Below are 18,267 nucleotides of genomic sequence, written 5' to 3' on the forward strand. Positions count from 1 at the left end.
GTGATATCAACAGGAAACATGTTACCAATCAGTGTCAAAGAATCTGCAAGAGGAACTTTTGTAAAAACTGAGACCACATCAAAACTTACTAGAAGGTCTACACTGCTAAGACGAAGAGCCCCCAGTCTATTGATAAAATCAGCTGAGTTTCGTATGTGATGTGAGCACTTGCCTACGAAAGGTCTCAGTAAGGAAGCGAGATGTTTAGCTAAATCATATGTAGCAGCTCCAATGTTGCTCACTATTGGACGTATCATGGGACTGGGTTGATGGAGTGACTTCGGCCAAGTTCGAGTGGATCCACAATGATGCTAATCGTCGGCAGATATCAAAAATTGATCGACTGTTGCCACAGAAGCCGTCGCTAGAAGGGATAATGGTACGACTTTCCGTTGTCAATCTCATGGAGAAGATGTCTGTATTAAGCAAGGGACTCAATTTTGCACCTACACCTACAGCACCACCATTAATAAGTGTTTTGAGTGGTGTTGAAGAAGCTGTACGACATCTTCCTTTGGATGCTGCAGACGAAATAAGAAGGGAAACTTGCCGTGCTCTGTTGAAGGCTCCTACTCTATGCGGTAATTTAACCTCTGCAGAAAGGGCTGCAACACGAAATCTGAGAGAGGACCCTGACGTAGTGGTATTGAAAGCTGACAAAGGTAATGCAACTGTTTTGTTACCTCGTGGTGTGTATAAAGATAAGATGTATGGTCTGCTAAGTGACTCTACCTATAGGAGGATTGATTATGATCCTACAGGACGTGTGCAACGAAAAACTTCAGAACTATTAAATTTCTCCTCCTTACCGCAAGAGACCATCAAGAGGTTAAGACCACATGGTTGTGTACCTCCAAGACTGTATGACCTTCCAAAGATTCATAAAGAGGGTCTTCCTCTGCGTCCAATAGTGAGCAACATTGGAGCTCCTATATATGATTTAGCTAAACATCTCGCTTCCTTACTGAGACCTTTCGTAGGCAAGTGCTCACATCACATACGAAACTCAGCTGATTTTATCAATAGACTGGGGGCTCTTCGTCTTAGCAGTGTAGACCTTCTAGTAAGTTTTGATGTGGTCTCACTTTTTACAAAAGTTCCTCTTGCAGATTCTTTGACACTGATTGGTAACATGTTTCCTGTTGATATCACTGCTTTGTTCAGGCACGCTCTTTCCTCAACTTATTTTATGTGTAATCAAGAATATTTTGAACAGACTGATGGTGTCACCATGGGTAGTCCCCTGTCTCCCTTGGTGGCCAACCTTTATATGGAGGATTTTGAAGAGAGAACGCTTGAATCAGCTGCCCTGAAGCCAACAGGTTTTTTTTTTTTTTTTTTTTTTTTTTTTTTGGCGGTATGTGGATGACACTTTCATAGTGTGGCCTCATGGAGAAGATAAATTAATGGAGTTTCTACATCACCTCAACTCCATTCATAGCAACATCCTGTTCACCATGGAAATAGAGAAAGATGGTTGTTTGCCTTTCTTGGATGTCCTGGTTCGAAGGAAGAATGATGGTTCTCTAGGGCATTCAGTTTACCGGAAACCCACTCATACTGATTTGTACCTGCAAGCATCGAGTTGCCATCACCCATCGCAAACCATGGGTTTGCTTAAAACACTTGTTCATAGAGCTCATACTGTTTCAGATCTAGATAGCTTACCTCAAGAACTCGCCTTTCTAAAGACAGTATTCAGCGAAAATGGGTATTCCATCTGGCAGATTAACAGGGCACTAACAGTTAAAACCAAGAAGTAGGAAGTGAATAAAGAGGACAACATGCCGGAACAATCTTTAGCTTTTCTTCCTTTCGTTGGCAACACTTCATTTAAAATAGCAAGAATCCACCGGAAATTTCAGGTAAAAGTGGTTTTGCGCCCACCATCGAAGATTGCGGACCTTGTGGGATCAGTTAAGGACAATCTGTTACTACGAAAGGCATGAATTTACAAGATACCGTGCCAATGTGGTATGGCTTACATAGGTCAAACCACACGCACCGTGAAAGAACGCTGCACTGAACATCAACGTTACACCTGCCTTTTGCAGCCAAGCAAGTCCGCTATTGCTGAACATTGTATTTCTACTGGACATTCAATGGAGTATGAGAAAACAATGATTTTGTCCACAGCAACGTCTTTCTGGGACTCCATTATTAAAGAATCCGTAGAAATATGACTGGCGGAAAATCTGTTAAACCGTGACAGTGGTTACGAGCTGGACAGTGCATGGAATCCCATCATCTCCACGATTTGCTCAAATCAAAGACGACAGAGTGTGTCGACGGCTGTGGCAAACAGCAACGCAGAGGGCGACTGAATTCCACTATTCCACCAGCGAGGGCGCTGCCGGCGGGCAGTGTGGTTCAACTATCAAGTTTTCGACGCATGCGCAGAATAGTTACAGTACGCTATATATTGCGGAACGGAGGACGTTTTCGCCAGTCTGCGACGGCTCACCTGAAGATGACTGGCAGGTGCCCAGTTGAAATATCGTGCGATGTATTGAACGACGACCGGCTGCAAGCCCGAAATTTGTTTGAACAGAAAGTGTTCTGTTTGCCATTACAAGAAAAACTGTTTCGATTGCACTGCACTGTCATTATGAACAGCATTTAAGTAATATACCAGTATACACACAGAAATCATATCAATCACAATAAGTCTTACGACTCGTGACAGAAGCGGTACAAAACATAATTCACCATTTCTTTAACAGCCGAGATGAATCCTACTCTTCAAATTATTCTAACAGACAAAAATGCTTATAAGAGCCAACCAGTTGAATATACAACTGTGACTAGGAGCATATGTAAGAAGCAATCAAGAAGTAGCAAACCAAGATACACAGCCCTGCTTGTACAGTAATGGATACATTGTGTGACAAGCCAAAACATTACAAACTTCTTGATCGAATATACTGTTGTCAGTTACACAGACAATATCAAGTCATATATTATGTTGATATAAGAATATTGTGATTTATAGTGTAGAAAATGCAAGTGCTTACGTAACAGATTAGAAAGACTACTGATAGATATCTAAAGCCTGATAAATTGCTGGGACAAGTCACTCTGAGAGATGAAAGAAATGAGATGATTATGATGTGTGCTCTAACTGAATATAGTAAAACAGGTTGTGCAAGCACAAAGAAAAGATGTACTCACTTAGGTACCAATAGTCACGCTGAGGGGAACTACAAAATGGGTCTTCTTGGGAGTGGGTGGGAGGAGGGGGATGGGTAACTGAAATGGACAATGGGTTAGTCTTACTGGAGATAATATTAAGTATGCGAGTAACCTGCATTAGTTTGTTTCATGATGAAGGATAGATAAAATATTTCACAGCACCATCAGAAATGTTAAATCAGTATTTCTGAAGGGAACACACAGTTTTGCAGTAATATTTGCATAAATTGGATGTAGAGCTCTGTGGACCAACAGCTCAACAACAGAACCTGAAACTTGTAGCTAGTACATATTCCAGTATCAGTCACACTGATCATTTGCCGCACCTCTATCCTGGCCGCTCTTGGTAGAAGAAATGCCTGTAGCTGTATAAATCTATTTGTGTCCCCTCTATTTTACTCTTATTTTTTTCTCCTGTTTCAACAAGAGAAAAATGAATTACGAGGGGTGGGGGGATGGGGAAGGAAAAACAGCATGAGGAAAAAGGAACCAACATAATAAGTGAGGTTTATGAACAAGGCAATAAATAGAGGACTGAACCTGTGGAAATGCAAGTGATGGAGAAGGGAACTGAATATCACTCTGAACCTAACCTAGTTCAAGATCAGAGTCATTTTGTGACCCCAACAGCACACTCAATGAAAGTTGTTACAAGTAAGGAGAGTTTGTAAACATCAGACACACAACTGTTACAGCATAAGAGTGTGCTCATTATTCTAATAACACATTCCTATTATAATATCTATAGTGCTTATCAATTACAGAACATAGAACTAATATCACAACTTACCTATAACCAGGGTGTTTGCACAGCAAAGGTGACAACACTATAACTTCGTATTCACATGTAGAAATCTCCTTCAAAGAAGTAATTTCATGTTTCGGATGGGCAAAACAAACATACAAAACTCTTGTCGTCCTTGGCTTCTGATTGAGATCACAAATGGTTCCATCCGTCATATTGATTTCCAAGTACGGCATGTTGACTCCCTCAATTCTCTTTGTTGGAATGGGTTGCTTCTCTTTAGCTTGTTTTTCCAGTTCATCAACTACAGAACACATGAACCAACATGGCAAACAATACTTTTAGACAAACTACTGACCTATTGGTGTAAATAACCATGCTATTAATCCCCAAACACAATAAACTACACTATACTTTTACTGCAAAAAGTCATAGCAATCAGTAGAAATGTTCCTTTTACATAAATCATTAATAAATGAAAAACTTAACGTAGTAAATAATTCTATGGTATGCAGAGATTTCTTCTTTGATGCTTCACTTTGCCTATTATTGGAGAAGATGGGGTGGGTTGAGGTGGGAGACACTTCTGCTATTTAATGGAGATACTACAATAGATACTTCTTTACTTCTTGTTGCCTTTTGTTTCATTACTGATGATATATAAAAATTTCTAACTGGCACCAGTGTGCAGCACTATGCTCACCTGTGACCATTTTCTTGAAGTAGAGGCAAATGGCACAGCAAATATGACGGGCTGTGCTTTGGTAAACACCTACGATATTCATATACCGACCTTCGGTACATGAACGTTACCACAGCAATTGATGAGGTGCATGCCACTACAGGTGCATGTCCAAAAGTGATCCACATGTTGATCACAATTCTTTGCCTCGATAAGCTATTATTGAATGTCCAGATATTTGAGAACCACAGCAATAATTCGGTTACATGTCACAGACCTGTACTGTGAAATGGGTAAATCCCACTCCTAAGTATTCAGGTAATCTTGGACTGTCAAAGGTAAGAATTAAAGATGCTATTTTATTCAGATTCTCAGTTTACTTGTTTCATGATGCTGTGTCAAGCTGATACCCCTACTTCCCACAGTTCACTCAGCTCTGATGCTGGGATATTGTACATCAGGTCTTTGCCTGTTACAATATGTTTGCCAAAACTGAGTGTGCTGTGTGATTCTACTGCAATTGGGTATTCTTGTTAACATATTGTTCTGACAAGCACAATTATAAATTTCACTACTGTACACCGAACATTTCCTGGGTTGCCTGGCTGCATACATGTTCTGTCAAGCAGTTCGACTTTTCCATAGAAAAGCAAATTATGTGCAAAACTGCTCAAGAACTCCCCCCCCCCCCCCCCACCCCCGTCCTTTCTTTAAGGATAATTATACTTTTTCTTTTTGCCATCATTATTGCATGATTTATAATCTATGAAAGAACTAAAATAAATATGAATAACTGACCTTGAAAGCTTGGTCTTCTTTGATGTGTGTCACCCTTTAAGGTATATCAAACACAAACGTGCCAGTAAAATTTTAAATAATGGCTTAAATGGCTGGTCTTCTGTGCCCAAAGTTTTTGTAAGTGGCTGGTCCTCAAGTGTTAAGTTTTGAATGAGAGTCAAATGTTCTGTGATTTAAGAACTTCATCACACATTCTCACACATAACATAATTGATCTTGCCTAAAAGAAAATTTACTCTGCAATTCTTATTGGGACCAGTTAGAAATGTAAACAGCTGTGACGTCACGCTCACTGAAAGCACTCTGTTTTCCAAAGTATTGCACAGTTTTTATCCTAAAGCCTTTGCCACATTTTGCTTTCGGCACATGCTCATACGTTTGCAGTGTATTTTGTTGTAAATTACACTTTTTCTCTGCAACTACAAGTTTTATTTTGGTATTATTCTCTATGTTTTATTGTCGCAGTATTATTCTCCAGTAGCGGGTTAAAGTAAAATCATTCTTACCAGTCACAATTATAAAAATTTTACTGAAAACTAAAACAATGACAAATACCTGGAATTCTAAAAAAACTGTTGGGTTTTTCTCAGCTTTTTTCCGAATAGAAAAATTCACGCATTTTCCCAGATTTTCCAATTGTCCTGGAGCGTATACACCACGTTCAACAGTCATCCATCCTATCGGCATGCAGTCCATCTTGAAGTAGATGTTGTGTTTAAACTAAAGATTTATATGTCACTCACGATTTGGGCGATTATGGAAAGATGCCCCTTCCCTAAGACACACACAATGTTTCATTGTCCTGCCTAATTCTGGTCACTGAGCATCCCTACAATCAGTTATAGAGAACTGGGTCACCCACCAGTCCTCAGCTCCAGGTCCCCTGGTTCATCAGGCCTATATTCGTCCATTGAGGGGAGTACATAGATAGTGGTGGTACTAATAGTAGTAGTTTTAATCATGGGTGGATCACATCTTCTACGATACTGGACATATGATGGATTAAAACCAATAAACATGTTTTATATATACAGATATTTACATGCTTAGAGGTCTAGTTTGACAAAGATGAGCCCAGTAGTCGCTGTGGCCTTATAGCAAGAACCATACCAGTATTTTTCTAAATTAATTGAGGGAAACCTTGGAAAAGCTCTGTTGGATGGGTGGATGTATGAAGAGCTCTATCAGAGCAGATGGGCAGCGATTCAAGCCATCGTCCTCCTGAATACATGGCCAGTCTCTTAACAGTAGTACAACCTTGTTTGGCGAGGACAGTTAGACTTGCACAAAGAAAATTGAAGTTGCACTGCACAATCTGGGAGCCCTTTTTTCTTCAACCATGTGTTCATAAAAGAATGTTGAATCCCCTGGTGGACATCCAAGTATGTAAAAGAAACTTAAGAATATGAACAGATATCGGCATCAGTGAAGGAAAAGGAAAAGATGTCAATAAAGGAGGAAAAACTGAACATAACAGCAAAAAGGTATTTGGTATACGACAAAACTATGGTCAGGTATGCACGAAGAAGGGGACAGACAGTACATATACAAGAGATCACTATCAACTTAACACTGCTGTGAAACGAAGAAGTATACCAAACGAAACAGTGTATAATGGAGACAGAAGCAAGGAGACAGCTTTCCAAATACATTCATAGCAACTATACTAGGTAAGGAGCAACAGAGGCAAGGTAAAGCATATGGGGCATAAAAAACTAAATGGATCTAGGTTAATACAGAAATGAAAAATAATAGTGGACAAATGGATTAGAGTTAATGGAAAACAATGGCAAGATTAAAAAACATAAAAAATGTCAATAGTAAACTAACAACAATGTAGAAAAAGACAGATTGCTACTTATCGCAAATATGACACGTTAAGTTGCTGACAGGCACAATTAGACACTTACCCATAAGCCTTCAGTCACAAACTTCAGAAAAAGAAATAGAAACACACACCACTCACTCATTCATTCAAGCAAGTACACTTCATCCATATATGACTGCCCACTCCAGCAGCTCAGACCAGAAAGCAATTGTCATGCAGAATGGAAGCAGCACTCTGAAGGAGGCGAGGAAAGGATAACAGGGCACAGGTGGGAGGAGAGAGAAGCACTGTCTGGCAGAGTGTGCAGGGACTAGACTGCCAACAGATACAGTGTCGGGAGATTGTGGGGCATGGTGGTGGGGAAAATGAAGTGAAAAAGAAGAGAAGCAGGGAACAAAAGGTGGATGCACTGGCAGAGGGCGGTGCACAAAGAAGATGGGAGAAGAAAAGAGGAGAAGGTAATAGGAAGAGGGGGTGAAAACTATTGGGCGGGGAATGTGGGGACAGAATGTTACTGTACACTGAGGCTGGGATAATTACGGGAGTGGACGATGTGTTGTAAGGATCTCTCATCTGCGCATTTCAGAAAAGCTGGTGGTGGAGGGGGAGGATCCAGATGGCTTAGGTAGTGAAGCAGCCATTGAAATCAAGCATGTTATGTTCAGCTGCATGTTGTGGCAAAGCATGACCTACTTTGCTCTTGGTCACAGTCTGGCAGTGGCTGTTCGTCCTGGTGGAAAGCTGGTTGGTAGTCATAACTAAGATCCCATACAGCAAATGAGAAACTGAATGATGATGAAGATGAAGAAGGAATTTTTGGGTACTCCCCAGATTTATCTTAATAAAATCTTACAACCAGAGTGAAAAAAAAAGGTATCATATACATGAAAGTCAATACATTGTTTCGGAATCTGTGTGTCAATACAAAATGGTAATGCTAACTAAACATCCCAGTTTCACTTACACAACTTGTGGTACTGTGCCATATTCCATCGACCTAGGTAAAATTCTTGATGCTTCACTCTCTTTCCTTCACGTTCTTCATGGAATTGACGGATGTATCTGCCATGACACAGCTCGTAAGTCCAGTATGATTCAAGCTTAAATAAAAAGCACATAAATAATATACTCATAGGGGAGTGCTTAAAAAATATGAAAGTATAATAGTAAAAAATCAAAAGCAGGAATGAGAATAAAGAACAAAATGAAAGTAACAGATTGTATTCAATATGCAATCAACACTTTACCACCTTGCTGTAGCCTTGCTGGCAGGTGCCACTGTGTCTGATTGCTGCATATAGATTATCTAATTTGCAAGACACACACATCATATAATAAGTAAATCAGCAAAAATAATGCATTGTTAATCAAATCAGGCTGCATTAAATTTTATAAGCCAGCCCAACAATGTGTTGATACTTTAGTAACATTTTCGTAGAATTTCAATGTTGTGTACTGTATGAATCACAGGTAATATAATCTTAATTCCTCTTAATCAATTAAAATAAACTGTGATATTTTCACAAACGTTTTACAGACAGTTTAAGTACCCTGGTGTATTAACTACTTCTGGACAGGATAAATAACACCTAGCCAGTTATTGAATTATTGTGTCAGACAGTAGCAAATACTTTATAATACACAATTTCTAGTACTGGAACCGCCATGTGCAAAAGCATAATATTTGTATTCCAAGAGAACGGGGGACGTCACATTTTAGGTGATGCATTTATGAGCTCGCATTAGGTTTCTCATGCATTTTGACTTTTTCAGTTTATTTCACATGCTAAGAAGTGATAAAATAGTGAATGCACAATATCACAGCTGTAAAAATAAACTCAGTAACTGTCAAACTCCACTAATGAAAACTTCTAGCAGATTAAAACTGTGTGTTGGAGTAGGCCTTGAACCTGGACCCTTGCCAGGAAGTTTCAAAATAGAGTATAGTCTACTATAGAGTGACAAATGCATTCTGGAAACAGTCCCCTAGGCGTTGTCTATGCCATTTCTCTGCAATATCCTTTCTTCAATGAGTGTTAGTCCCACAAGTTGTGCAGGAGAACTTCTATGAAGTTCAGAAAGTAGTAGAGTGGTACTGGCAGAAGTAAGGCTGAGAGAGTGGGCCAAAGAAGCAGGTTCTGGGTTTGAGTCCCAATCCAGTACATTGTTTTTATCTGCCACAAAAGTTTCAAAACAGCACACACTCCACTGGACAGTGAAAAGCTCTAGATAATATTTGGGATCTGCTATCACCAGTTAGTGACAACAAAGATCTTGTGATTTATCTTCAGAAGTGATGCTACTAAATCAGACTTTACCTGCATGTTCTGTCAATATTTCCAGCTCACTTTAATACATTGCATTCACAATCAAATTCTCAATTCTAAATACATTTATTTTGTGATAATAAACTGTTGCTTACCCGATGAGAGCACGGTGCAGACGGTGGAAACACTGCTGACAGTAATTCAAGTGGATTTTGCCCATCATATGTTTCTACAGAGTCCTGTAAAAAAATAATAAGAGCTGCTTCACTGGTGACTAAAAATATACTTTTAACTCATTCTGAAAGCTGGATAAAATAATGGAATCAGTGTAATCCATGAAAGTGAATTAGAAGCCAGAAGTAAAAAACACAGCTCACAGCACCTGTCATGTTGCAGATAAAGTCTCAATCTCATCATTCGCTACTTCTTGTAGGTATAATGGTTCATCACAAATGGCATCATTTAGTGTTGATGTTGTGTTCATATAACATTTTGTCATATCCCATCAGTTGGAACAGTAGCCTGCTTCTTTTATTTTATTTATTTAAAATGTAAGGAAAAGATAGATTGCTACTTACCATTATGATAACATGTTAAGTGCTGCCAGGGATGATGGTCATGTGTGTTTGAGGTGTGCTTGTTTGTGTGACCAAATGTGTGTGTGTTTTTCTGTTTTTCTGATGAAGGTTGTATCTGGAAGCTAATGTGTAAGTGTCTTTTAACTGTGCCTGTCTGCAACTTAACACGTCATGTTTATGTTAAGTAGCAATCTATCTTTTCCTTACATTGTAAATAAGGTAAATAAAATAAAATTAAAATAGTAAAAGCAGATTACTCACCAACTAAAAGACAGGACATGACAAAACTTTAAATGAACACACCGTCAACACTAAATGATGCCATTTGTGATGGACCATTACACCTACAAGAGGAACATACCAATACGCTGGTAATTTCATCTGCAACATGACAGTTGCTGTGAGCTATGTTGTTATGTGTTATAGCTATCTTCACCATAACCAGCTCACAGCTCCTGAAGAGAAATAGGTCAGCTGCTGAAATACAGTGCAGAAAAATGGAATCAACAACTAAGAAGGCACACCATTAGTTGATCACAACAAGAAAACCAGAGAGATGATGCACAGATATCTTTTGGGCAGAGCTTTAAACCATATAATAAACAAAAGTACGCAACATGAGAAGATTTGGAAGACAAACTACAGAAGGGTCTCTCTCTCTCTCTCTCTCTCTCTCTCTCTCTCCACTCAAAGCCAGTATGGAGGTAAAGAAATCTAACTCTCCATTATTAGTAATTATGGAAAGGATAGATTGTTACTCATCATGAAGATGACATGTTGAGTCTGGCATGAGCAGCCAGAGATGGCAGTTGTATGTGTGTGCAGTGTGCTTGCTTTCGTGAATGCGTGTTTTTCTTTTCTGCTGAATACTTTGCCAAAAGCTTAATGTGCAATAGTCTTTTCGTTGTGCCTGTCTGCAACTCAACATGTCATCTTCACTGTGAGTAGCAATCTATCCCTTCAATATTTGTTGCTGTTCCAACGTGGACTTTCCACTGTTTGATTCTCCATTATTTGAGAGTCAATGTGCAGCACTTGCATTTAAAACTTAATTTCTCATGTATTTTAGGGCAAACCCCATGTGTTCCCTCATCTGAATCAGGGTGCATCTCAGTGGCCACCAATAGTGGTGCGAGGGAGGAGCAAACATAGGGAAAATTGTAGATCACAGACAATAGACAGCGTGTTTTTGCTCATTTATTGTTTAGACAGGAAAAGAGAAAGCACACATAGAGCTGCACTACTGTAGCTCAGAGCATGACAAATAATGATCACTGTATAATATTGATAAGTTTGTTGTCAACAGAAGAATAAATCTGAAACCATATCCAACACTAATGCTAAAATTTGTCTGACGTAATTAGTTTTGGTGACATATTAAAAGTGCCAAGGTGTCACAAAAAACTGCTTAAGTATCAAACCTGAACATATAATCCTTGTGCACTGAACCTGCTTCTATCCACCCCTCTGTGAGACAGCTTACAAATATCTTTCCAAAGATTTCTTCCTATACCATAATGGTGCATCTAGCAACTGTCATGTTGGAAAAACACAGCATTACTTAGTAATACAGCACTTAACATTTAGGATACTTCCTTCCACATAATTCAGGCTTTCCAACATACATGCAACAGGAAAAAATGCCATTCAAGGTGTTCTGACTATAAACAGAGAAGTAAATGATCACACTAAATATAAAAAGAAACAGTTACCTCACACACCACAAATGAGGCAGCAGAAACTATTTCTGTGGTACTGAATATTGGCCTTAACTGTGATCTTCCACCAAAGAATAAGACTGCTGATACTATGACATATAAAAATGTCTGTTCTAAAACTGGACCAAAGCAATCACGCTGTAGATCAGAATCAGACTATCGGCTACTTCCTTTCTGTTCTCTCTTTTTTGGTGTTTTTGATCCCTTTAACACTGGATCTAAATTCTTCTCTTCCACAGGTCAACCACACACCAGACATCGAATTGCTTATATTTTATACCTGTGTTAAGATGAATGCATTATGTTTCAATTTGCTGTGTGTGTTTGTACTGCCCTCACATATCCCAGAGCATACACTAAATTAGTTCTTCAAAACCTTATCACTCTGGCACAGATACCTGTTAACTACCTCCACTCCCTCTGGAAAATACCTCTTTTCTACAAACCCAAATTCCTCTCCAACTGAAAACCTCATTCTCTAATAACTATGCCAACACACAAAATGCCACTTTAAAAAGGTGCCTAACAGTCCAATCTCATACTCTCTTCTTCAAATAGCAGTATCCACCAAGAAGCACAGCATCACATTAAACCTCTGCATTGACCTCGCAGAGGTAGCTTGATGACCTGCTGCAGACCCAGACTCACTTTATGGGAGCCACACAGACCCTGAACACATGTGTCCTCAAAAGAACTCTCAGTCCCATAGATGAGTTGGTTCTTTCCAGAGATCAATTTTAACCCTATATAAAATTCAATTATGGCGTAACTGTTGAAGATCCACTTTTATTTGGCTTGCTCGCATAATGGAAACATTTTCTAAATATTTTCCCAAGAGAACAGACTTAGACCAATGCCTACAACGAGCCCTGCCTCACTCAGTTTGCACCTCTAAGTAACTGTGATCCTCTGCAAATCATCATCTTCCCTGGAGACAAAGGCTCCACAATTGTTTTCATAAAGAGGCTTCCAGTCAGCTGTTGGAAAAGTTTGCCTACAAGCTCTGCTTCAATCATCCTGTTCAAAAGACCAGGATGACCTCCAATTTCTTCTCAAATTCGTAAAAGCTATCTTCCAAGTCTGTTTCCTTCTTTATTCCCATCGTCCTCCACATTCGCACTTTCTACATATTATTTAGATCCCCAGCCCAGCAACCCAACACACCACATCATGGCTGGTTACTGTGAGTGCTCCACTGACAGAATCTCTACAGAACTGGCATCAGTGATCTAATGATGAAACACTATCTAAACTTGAACACAAGCCATCTACAGAAATTCTCTCTAGCCCTCAGACTATTTGAACCCCCTCATTCACACCACACTATATATATATATATATATATATATATATATATATATATATATATATATAAACAAAGATGATGTGACTTACCAAATGAAAGTGCTGGCAGGTCGACAGACACACAAACAAACACAAACATACACACAAAATTCAAGCTTTCGCAACAAACTGTTGCCTCATCAGGAAAGAAGGATAATTTTTCCCACGTGGAATGTTTCCTTCCATTATATATATATCTGGTTCAACCCGGTTCATTGGATTACAGATGGTAACTTCCATCTCACTAATCACTCAATCACTCTACCAAAACCTCTGTTTACATTAGACCTGTTAGTCACCAATATTTGCACTTTGACATAATGCCACCGATACCATGATACCACAGTAAAGAGTCCTATGTACAGCCTAGCCATCAGTAGACATCATGTATGCACTGACAAATAGTTTCTCATCCAATATGTTGCAGGTCTTGCTGAATCTATCCTTCCCAACTCGTCAAAAAAGAGATTTTCCATATCTTTTCTTCATAAAACATCTAACACCTCAAGGGAATTTACTGACCAACCACAAAGGAGAGACCCTCCCTCCGTCACTCAATACATGACCTGGAATAACTGAAACATGTTTTCTGACAGGATTTTGACTATTACTCAACACGTCCTAAAATGAGGAACATTCTTCCCATGTCTTTCTCTCTACAATGCAACAGTCTTGTACCACTCTCAGGGCTGCCAACTACTGTTGTTGTAGTAGTAGTTGTTGTTGTTCTTGTGGCGGTCTGCAGTCCAAAGACTGGCTTGATGCAGCTCTTCATGCTACTCTATCCTGTGCAAGCCTCTTCATCCCTGAGTAACTACTGCACCCTACATCCTTCTGAATCTGCTTAGTGTATTCATCTCTTGGTCTCCCTCTACAATTTTTATCCTCCATGCTTCCTAATACTAAACTGGTGATCCCTTGATGCCTCATATCATGTCCAACCTACTGATCCCTTCTTCTAGTCAAGTTGTGCCACAAATTCCTCTTCTACCCAATTCTATTTAGTACCTCTTCATTAGTTACATGATCTATCCATCTAATCTTTAGCATTCCTCTGTACCGCCACATTTCAAAAGCTTCTATTCTCTTCTTACCTACACTGTTTATCATCCATGTTTCTCTTCCATACATGGCTACACTCCATACAAATACTTTCACAAAAGACTTCCTGACACTTAAATCTATACTCGATGTTAACAAATTTCACTTCTTCAGAAATGCTTTCCTTGTCATTTGCCAGTCTACATTTTATATCCTCTCTACTTCTACCACTATCAGTTATTTTGCTGCCCAAATATCAAAACTCATCTACTATTTTAAATGTCTAATTTCCTAATCTACACTCATTTTCATAAATTAAGGATAATTGCAGAATGTGGTGCCACACAATGTGGCACTACACAAAACTGGCGCTAATAGCATGGGCACACAGGGAACACACACGACACAGATCTGTAAGTCCACGGTATTGGTGATAAGTTGAGAAAACTGTCCCAAAACACATGCGCTACAAAACGCCACTGTTTCCTGTGCATGAACCCCGACAGCAATATGGGATATGATCACCATGCACACGTACACAGGTCGCACATCTGGATCAGGTGGTCGAGCAGCTGCTGGGGTATGGCCTCCCATTCTTGCACCAGTGCCTGTCGGAGCTCCTGAAGTGTCTTAGGGGTTTGAAGACGTGCAGCGATATGCCAACCGAGAGCATCCCAGACGTGCTCAATGGGGTTTAGGTCAGGGGAACAGGCAGGCCACTCCATTTGCCTAATATCTTCTGTTTCAAGGTACTCCTCCACGATGGCAAATCGGTGGGGCCGTGCTTTATCGTCCATTCGTCCATCAGGGGGAAAGTGGGACTCACTGCATCCCTGAAAAGGCAGACATACTGGTGCAAAATGAAACCCCGATACACCTGATGTGTTACAGTTCCTCTGTCAAAGACTTGTAGGGTGTATGTGCACCAATCATAATCCCACCCCATACCATCAAACCACGACCTCCATACAGGTCCCTTTCAAGGACATTAAGGGGTTGGTATCTGGTTCCTGGTTCATGCCAGATGAAAACCCAGTGAGAATCATTGTTCAGACTATACCTGGACTCGTCCGTGAACATAACCTGGGACCACTGTTCCAATGACCATGTACTGTGTTCTTGACACCAGGCTTCATGGGCTGTCCTGTGATAAGGGGTCAGTGGAATGCACTTTGCAGGTCTCCAGGCGAATAAACCATGTCTGTTCAGTCGCCTGTAGACTGTGTGTCTGGAGACAACTGTTCCAGTGGCTGTGGTAAGGTCCCGAGCAAGGCTACCTGCAGTACTACCTGGCCGTCTGCGGGCACTGATGGTGAGATATCAGTCTTCTTATGGTGCTGTACACTGTGGACGTCCCGTACTGTAGCACCTGGACATGTTTCCTGTCTGCTGGAACTGTTGCCATAATCCTGAGATCACACTTTGTGGCACACGGAGGGCCCATGCTATGACCTGCAGTGTTTGACCAGCCTCCAGTCACCCTAGTATTCTACCCCTCATAACGTCAACAATATGTGTTCTTTAAGCCATTTTCAACACACGGTCACCATTAGCACGTCTGAAAATGACACAGTCACTATTAGCATGTCTGAAAACATCTGCACACTTACTTGCTGCACCGTACTCTGACATGCACCAACAAACCTCTGTGTATGTGGACTGCTGCCAGAGCCACTGTGCACCGCATAGTCATACCCCGAGGTGATTTAAACCCGCAAACCGCCCACCAGAGCATTGTTTCACCACGTATCAACATTATCCTTAATTTATGAGCATAAGTGTAATTCCCTCAGCATCACCTGATTTAATTCGACTACATTCCATTATCCTCGTTTTGCTTTTGTGGATGTTCATCTTATATCCGCCTTTCAAGACATTGTTCATTCAGTTCAACTGCTCTTCCAAGTCCTTTGTTGTCTCTGAAAGAATTACAATGTCATTGGCAAACCTCAAGGTTTATACACTCCTGGAAATTGAAATAAGAACACCGTGAATTCATTGTCCCAGGAAGGGGAAACTTTATTGACACATTCCTGGGGTCAGATACATCACATGATCACACTGACAGAACAACAGGCACATAGACACAGGCAACAGAGCATGCACAATGTCGGCACTAGTACAGTGTATATCCACCTTTCGCAGCAATGCAGGCTGCTATTCTCCCATGGAGACGATCGTAGAGATGCTGGATGTAGTCCTGTGGAACGGCTTGCCATGCCATTTCCACCTGGCGCCTCAGTTGGACCAGCGTTCGTGCTGGACGTGCAGACCGCGTGAGACGACGCTTCATCCAGTCCCAAACATGCTCAATGGGGGACAGATCCGGAGATCTTGCTGGCCAGGGTAGTTGACTTACACCTTCTAGAGCACGTTGGGTGGCACGGGATACATGCGGACGTGCATTGTCCTGTTGGAACAGCACGTTCCCTTGCCGGTCTAGGAATGGTAGAACGATGGGTTCGATGACGGTTTGGATGTACCGTGCACTACTCAGTGTCCCCTCGACGATCACCAGTGGTGTACGGCCAGTGTAGGAGATCGCTCCCCACACCATGATGCCGGGTGTTGGCCCTGTGTGCCTCGGTCGTATGCAGTCCTGATTGTGGCGCTCACCTGCACGGCGCTAAACACGCATACGACCATCATTGGCACCAAGGCAGAAGCGACTCTCATCGCTGAAGACGACACGTCTCCATTCGTCCCTCCATTCACGCCTGTCGCGACACCACTGGAGGCGGGCTGCACGATGTTGGGGCGTGAGCGGAAGACGGCCTAACGGTGTGCGGGACCGTAGCCCAGCTTCATGGAGACGGTTGCGAATGGTCCTCGCCGATACCCCAGGAGCAACAGTGTCCCTAATTTGCTGGGAAGTGGCGGTGCGGTCCCCTACGGCACTGTGTAGGATCCTACAGTCTTGGCGTGCATCCGTGCGTCGCTGCAGTCCGGTCCCAGGTCGACGGGCACGTGCACCTTCCGCCGACCACTGGCGACAACATCGATGTACTGTGGAGACCTCACGCCCCACGTGTTGAGCAATTCGGCGGTACGTCCACCTGGCCTCCCGCATGCCCACTATACGCCCTCGCTCAAAGTCGGTCAACTGCACATACGGTTCACGTCCACGCTGTCGCGGCATGCTACCAGTGTTAAAGACTGCGATGGAGCTCCGTATGCCACGGCAAACTGGCTGACACTGACGGCGGCGGTGCACAAATGCTGCGCAGCTAGCGCCATTCGACGGCCAACACCGCAGTTCCTGGTGTGTCCGCTGTGCCGTGCGTGTGATCATTGCTTGTACAGCCCTCTTGCAGTGTCCGGAGCAAGTATGGTGGGTCTGACACTCCGGTGTCAATGTGTTCTTTTTTCCATTTCCAGGAGTGTATTTCTTCTCCCTGGATTTTAATTCCAACTTAAAAATTTTCTTTTGACTCCTTTACTGCTCAATACAGATTGAATATCATCAGGGACAGGCTACAACCCTGTCTTACTCCCTTCTCAATCACTGTTTCCCTTTCATGCCCCTCAACTCTTACAACTGCCATCTGGTTTCTGTACAAATTGTAAATAGCCACCTTCAGAATTTGAAAGAGAGTATTTCAATCAACTTTGTCAAAAGCTTTCTCTAAGTCTACAAATGCTAAAAATGTAGGTCTGTCTTTCCTTAATCTATTCTCTAAGGTAAGTTGTAGGGTCAGTATCGTCTCATGTTTTCCTATATTTCTACAGAATCCAAACTGATCTTCCCCGAGGTCAGCTTCTACCAGTTTTTCTATTCATCTGTAAAGAATTGTTAATATTTTGCAACTGTGACTAATTAAACTGATAGTTTGGTAATTTTCACACCTGTCTGCACCTGCTTTCTTTGGAATTGGAATTAATGTATTCTTCTTGAAGTCTGAGGGTATTTCGCCTGTCTCATACATCTTGCTCACCAGATGGAAGAGTTTGTCACGGCTGGCTCTCCCAAGGCAATCAGTATTCTAATGGAATCTTGTTTACTCCCAGGGCCTTGTTTTGACTTAGGTCTTTCAATGCTCTGTCAAATTCTTCACGCAGTATCATATCTCCCAT

At 41.3% G+C, this 18,267-nt stretch overlaps 1 protein-coding gene across 2 annotated transcripts in view; it reads right to left on the minus strand.

Annotated features, from left to right (window-relative positions):
* The window catches only part of LOC124619575 (endoplasmic reticulum lectin 1), a 102,414-nt gene that overhangs the window by 50,573 nt on the left and 33,574 nt on the right, over positions 1–18,267 (minus strand). For both annotated transcript variants that reach the window (XM_047146067.1, XM_047146066.1), the window contains exons 3-5: positions 9,668–9,751; positions 8,210–8,345; positions 3,983–4,241 (exon numbers count right to left, since the gene is read on the minus strand). In XM_047146067.1, the coding sequence (XP_047002023.1) occupies positions 3,983–4,241; positions 8,210–8,345; positions 9,668–9,751 (479 nt within the window). The remainder of the gene's footprint in view (positions 1–3,982; positions 4,242–8,209; positions 8,346–9,667; positions 9,752–18,267) is intronic.

The sequence above is a fragment of the Schistocerca americana genome, chromosome 6, assembly GCF_021461395.2.
Source record: "Schistocerca americana isolate TAMUIC-IGC-003095 chromosome 6, iqSchAmer2.1, whole genome shotgun sequence".
Classification (NCBI taxonomy): Eukaryota; Metazoa; Arthropoda; class Insecta; order Orthoptera; family Acrididae; genus Schistocerca; species Schistocerca americana.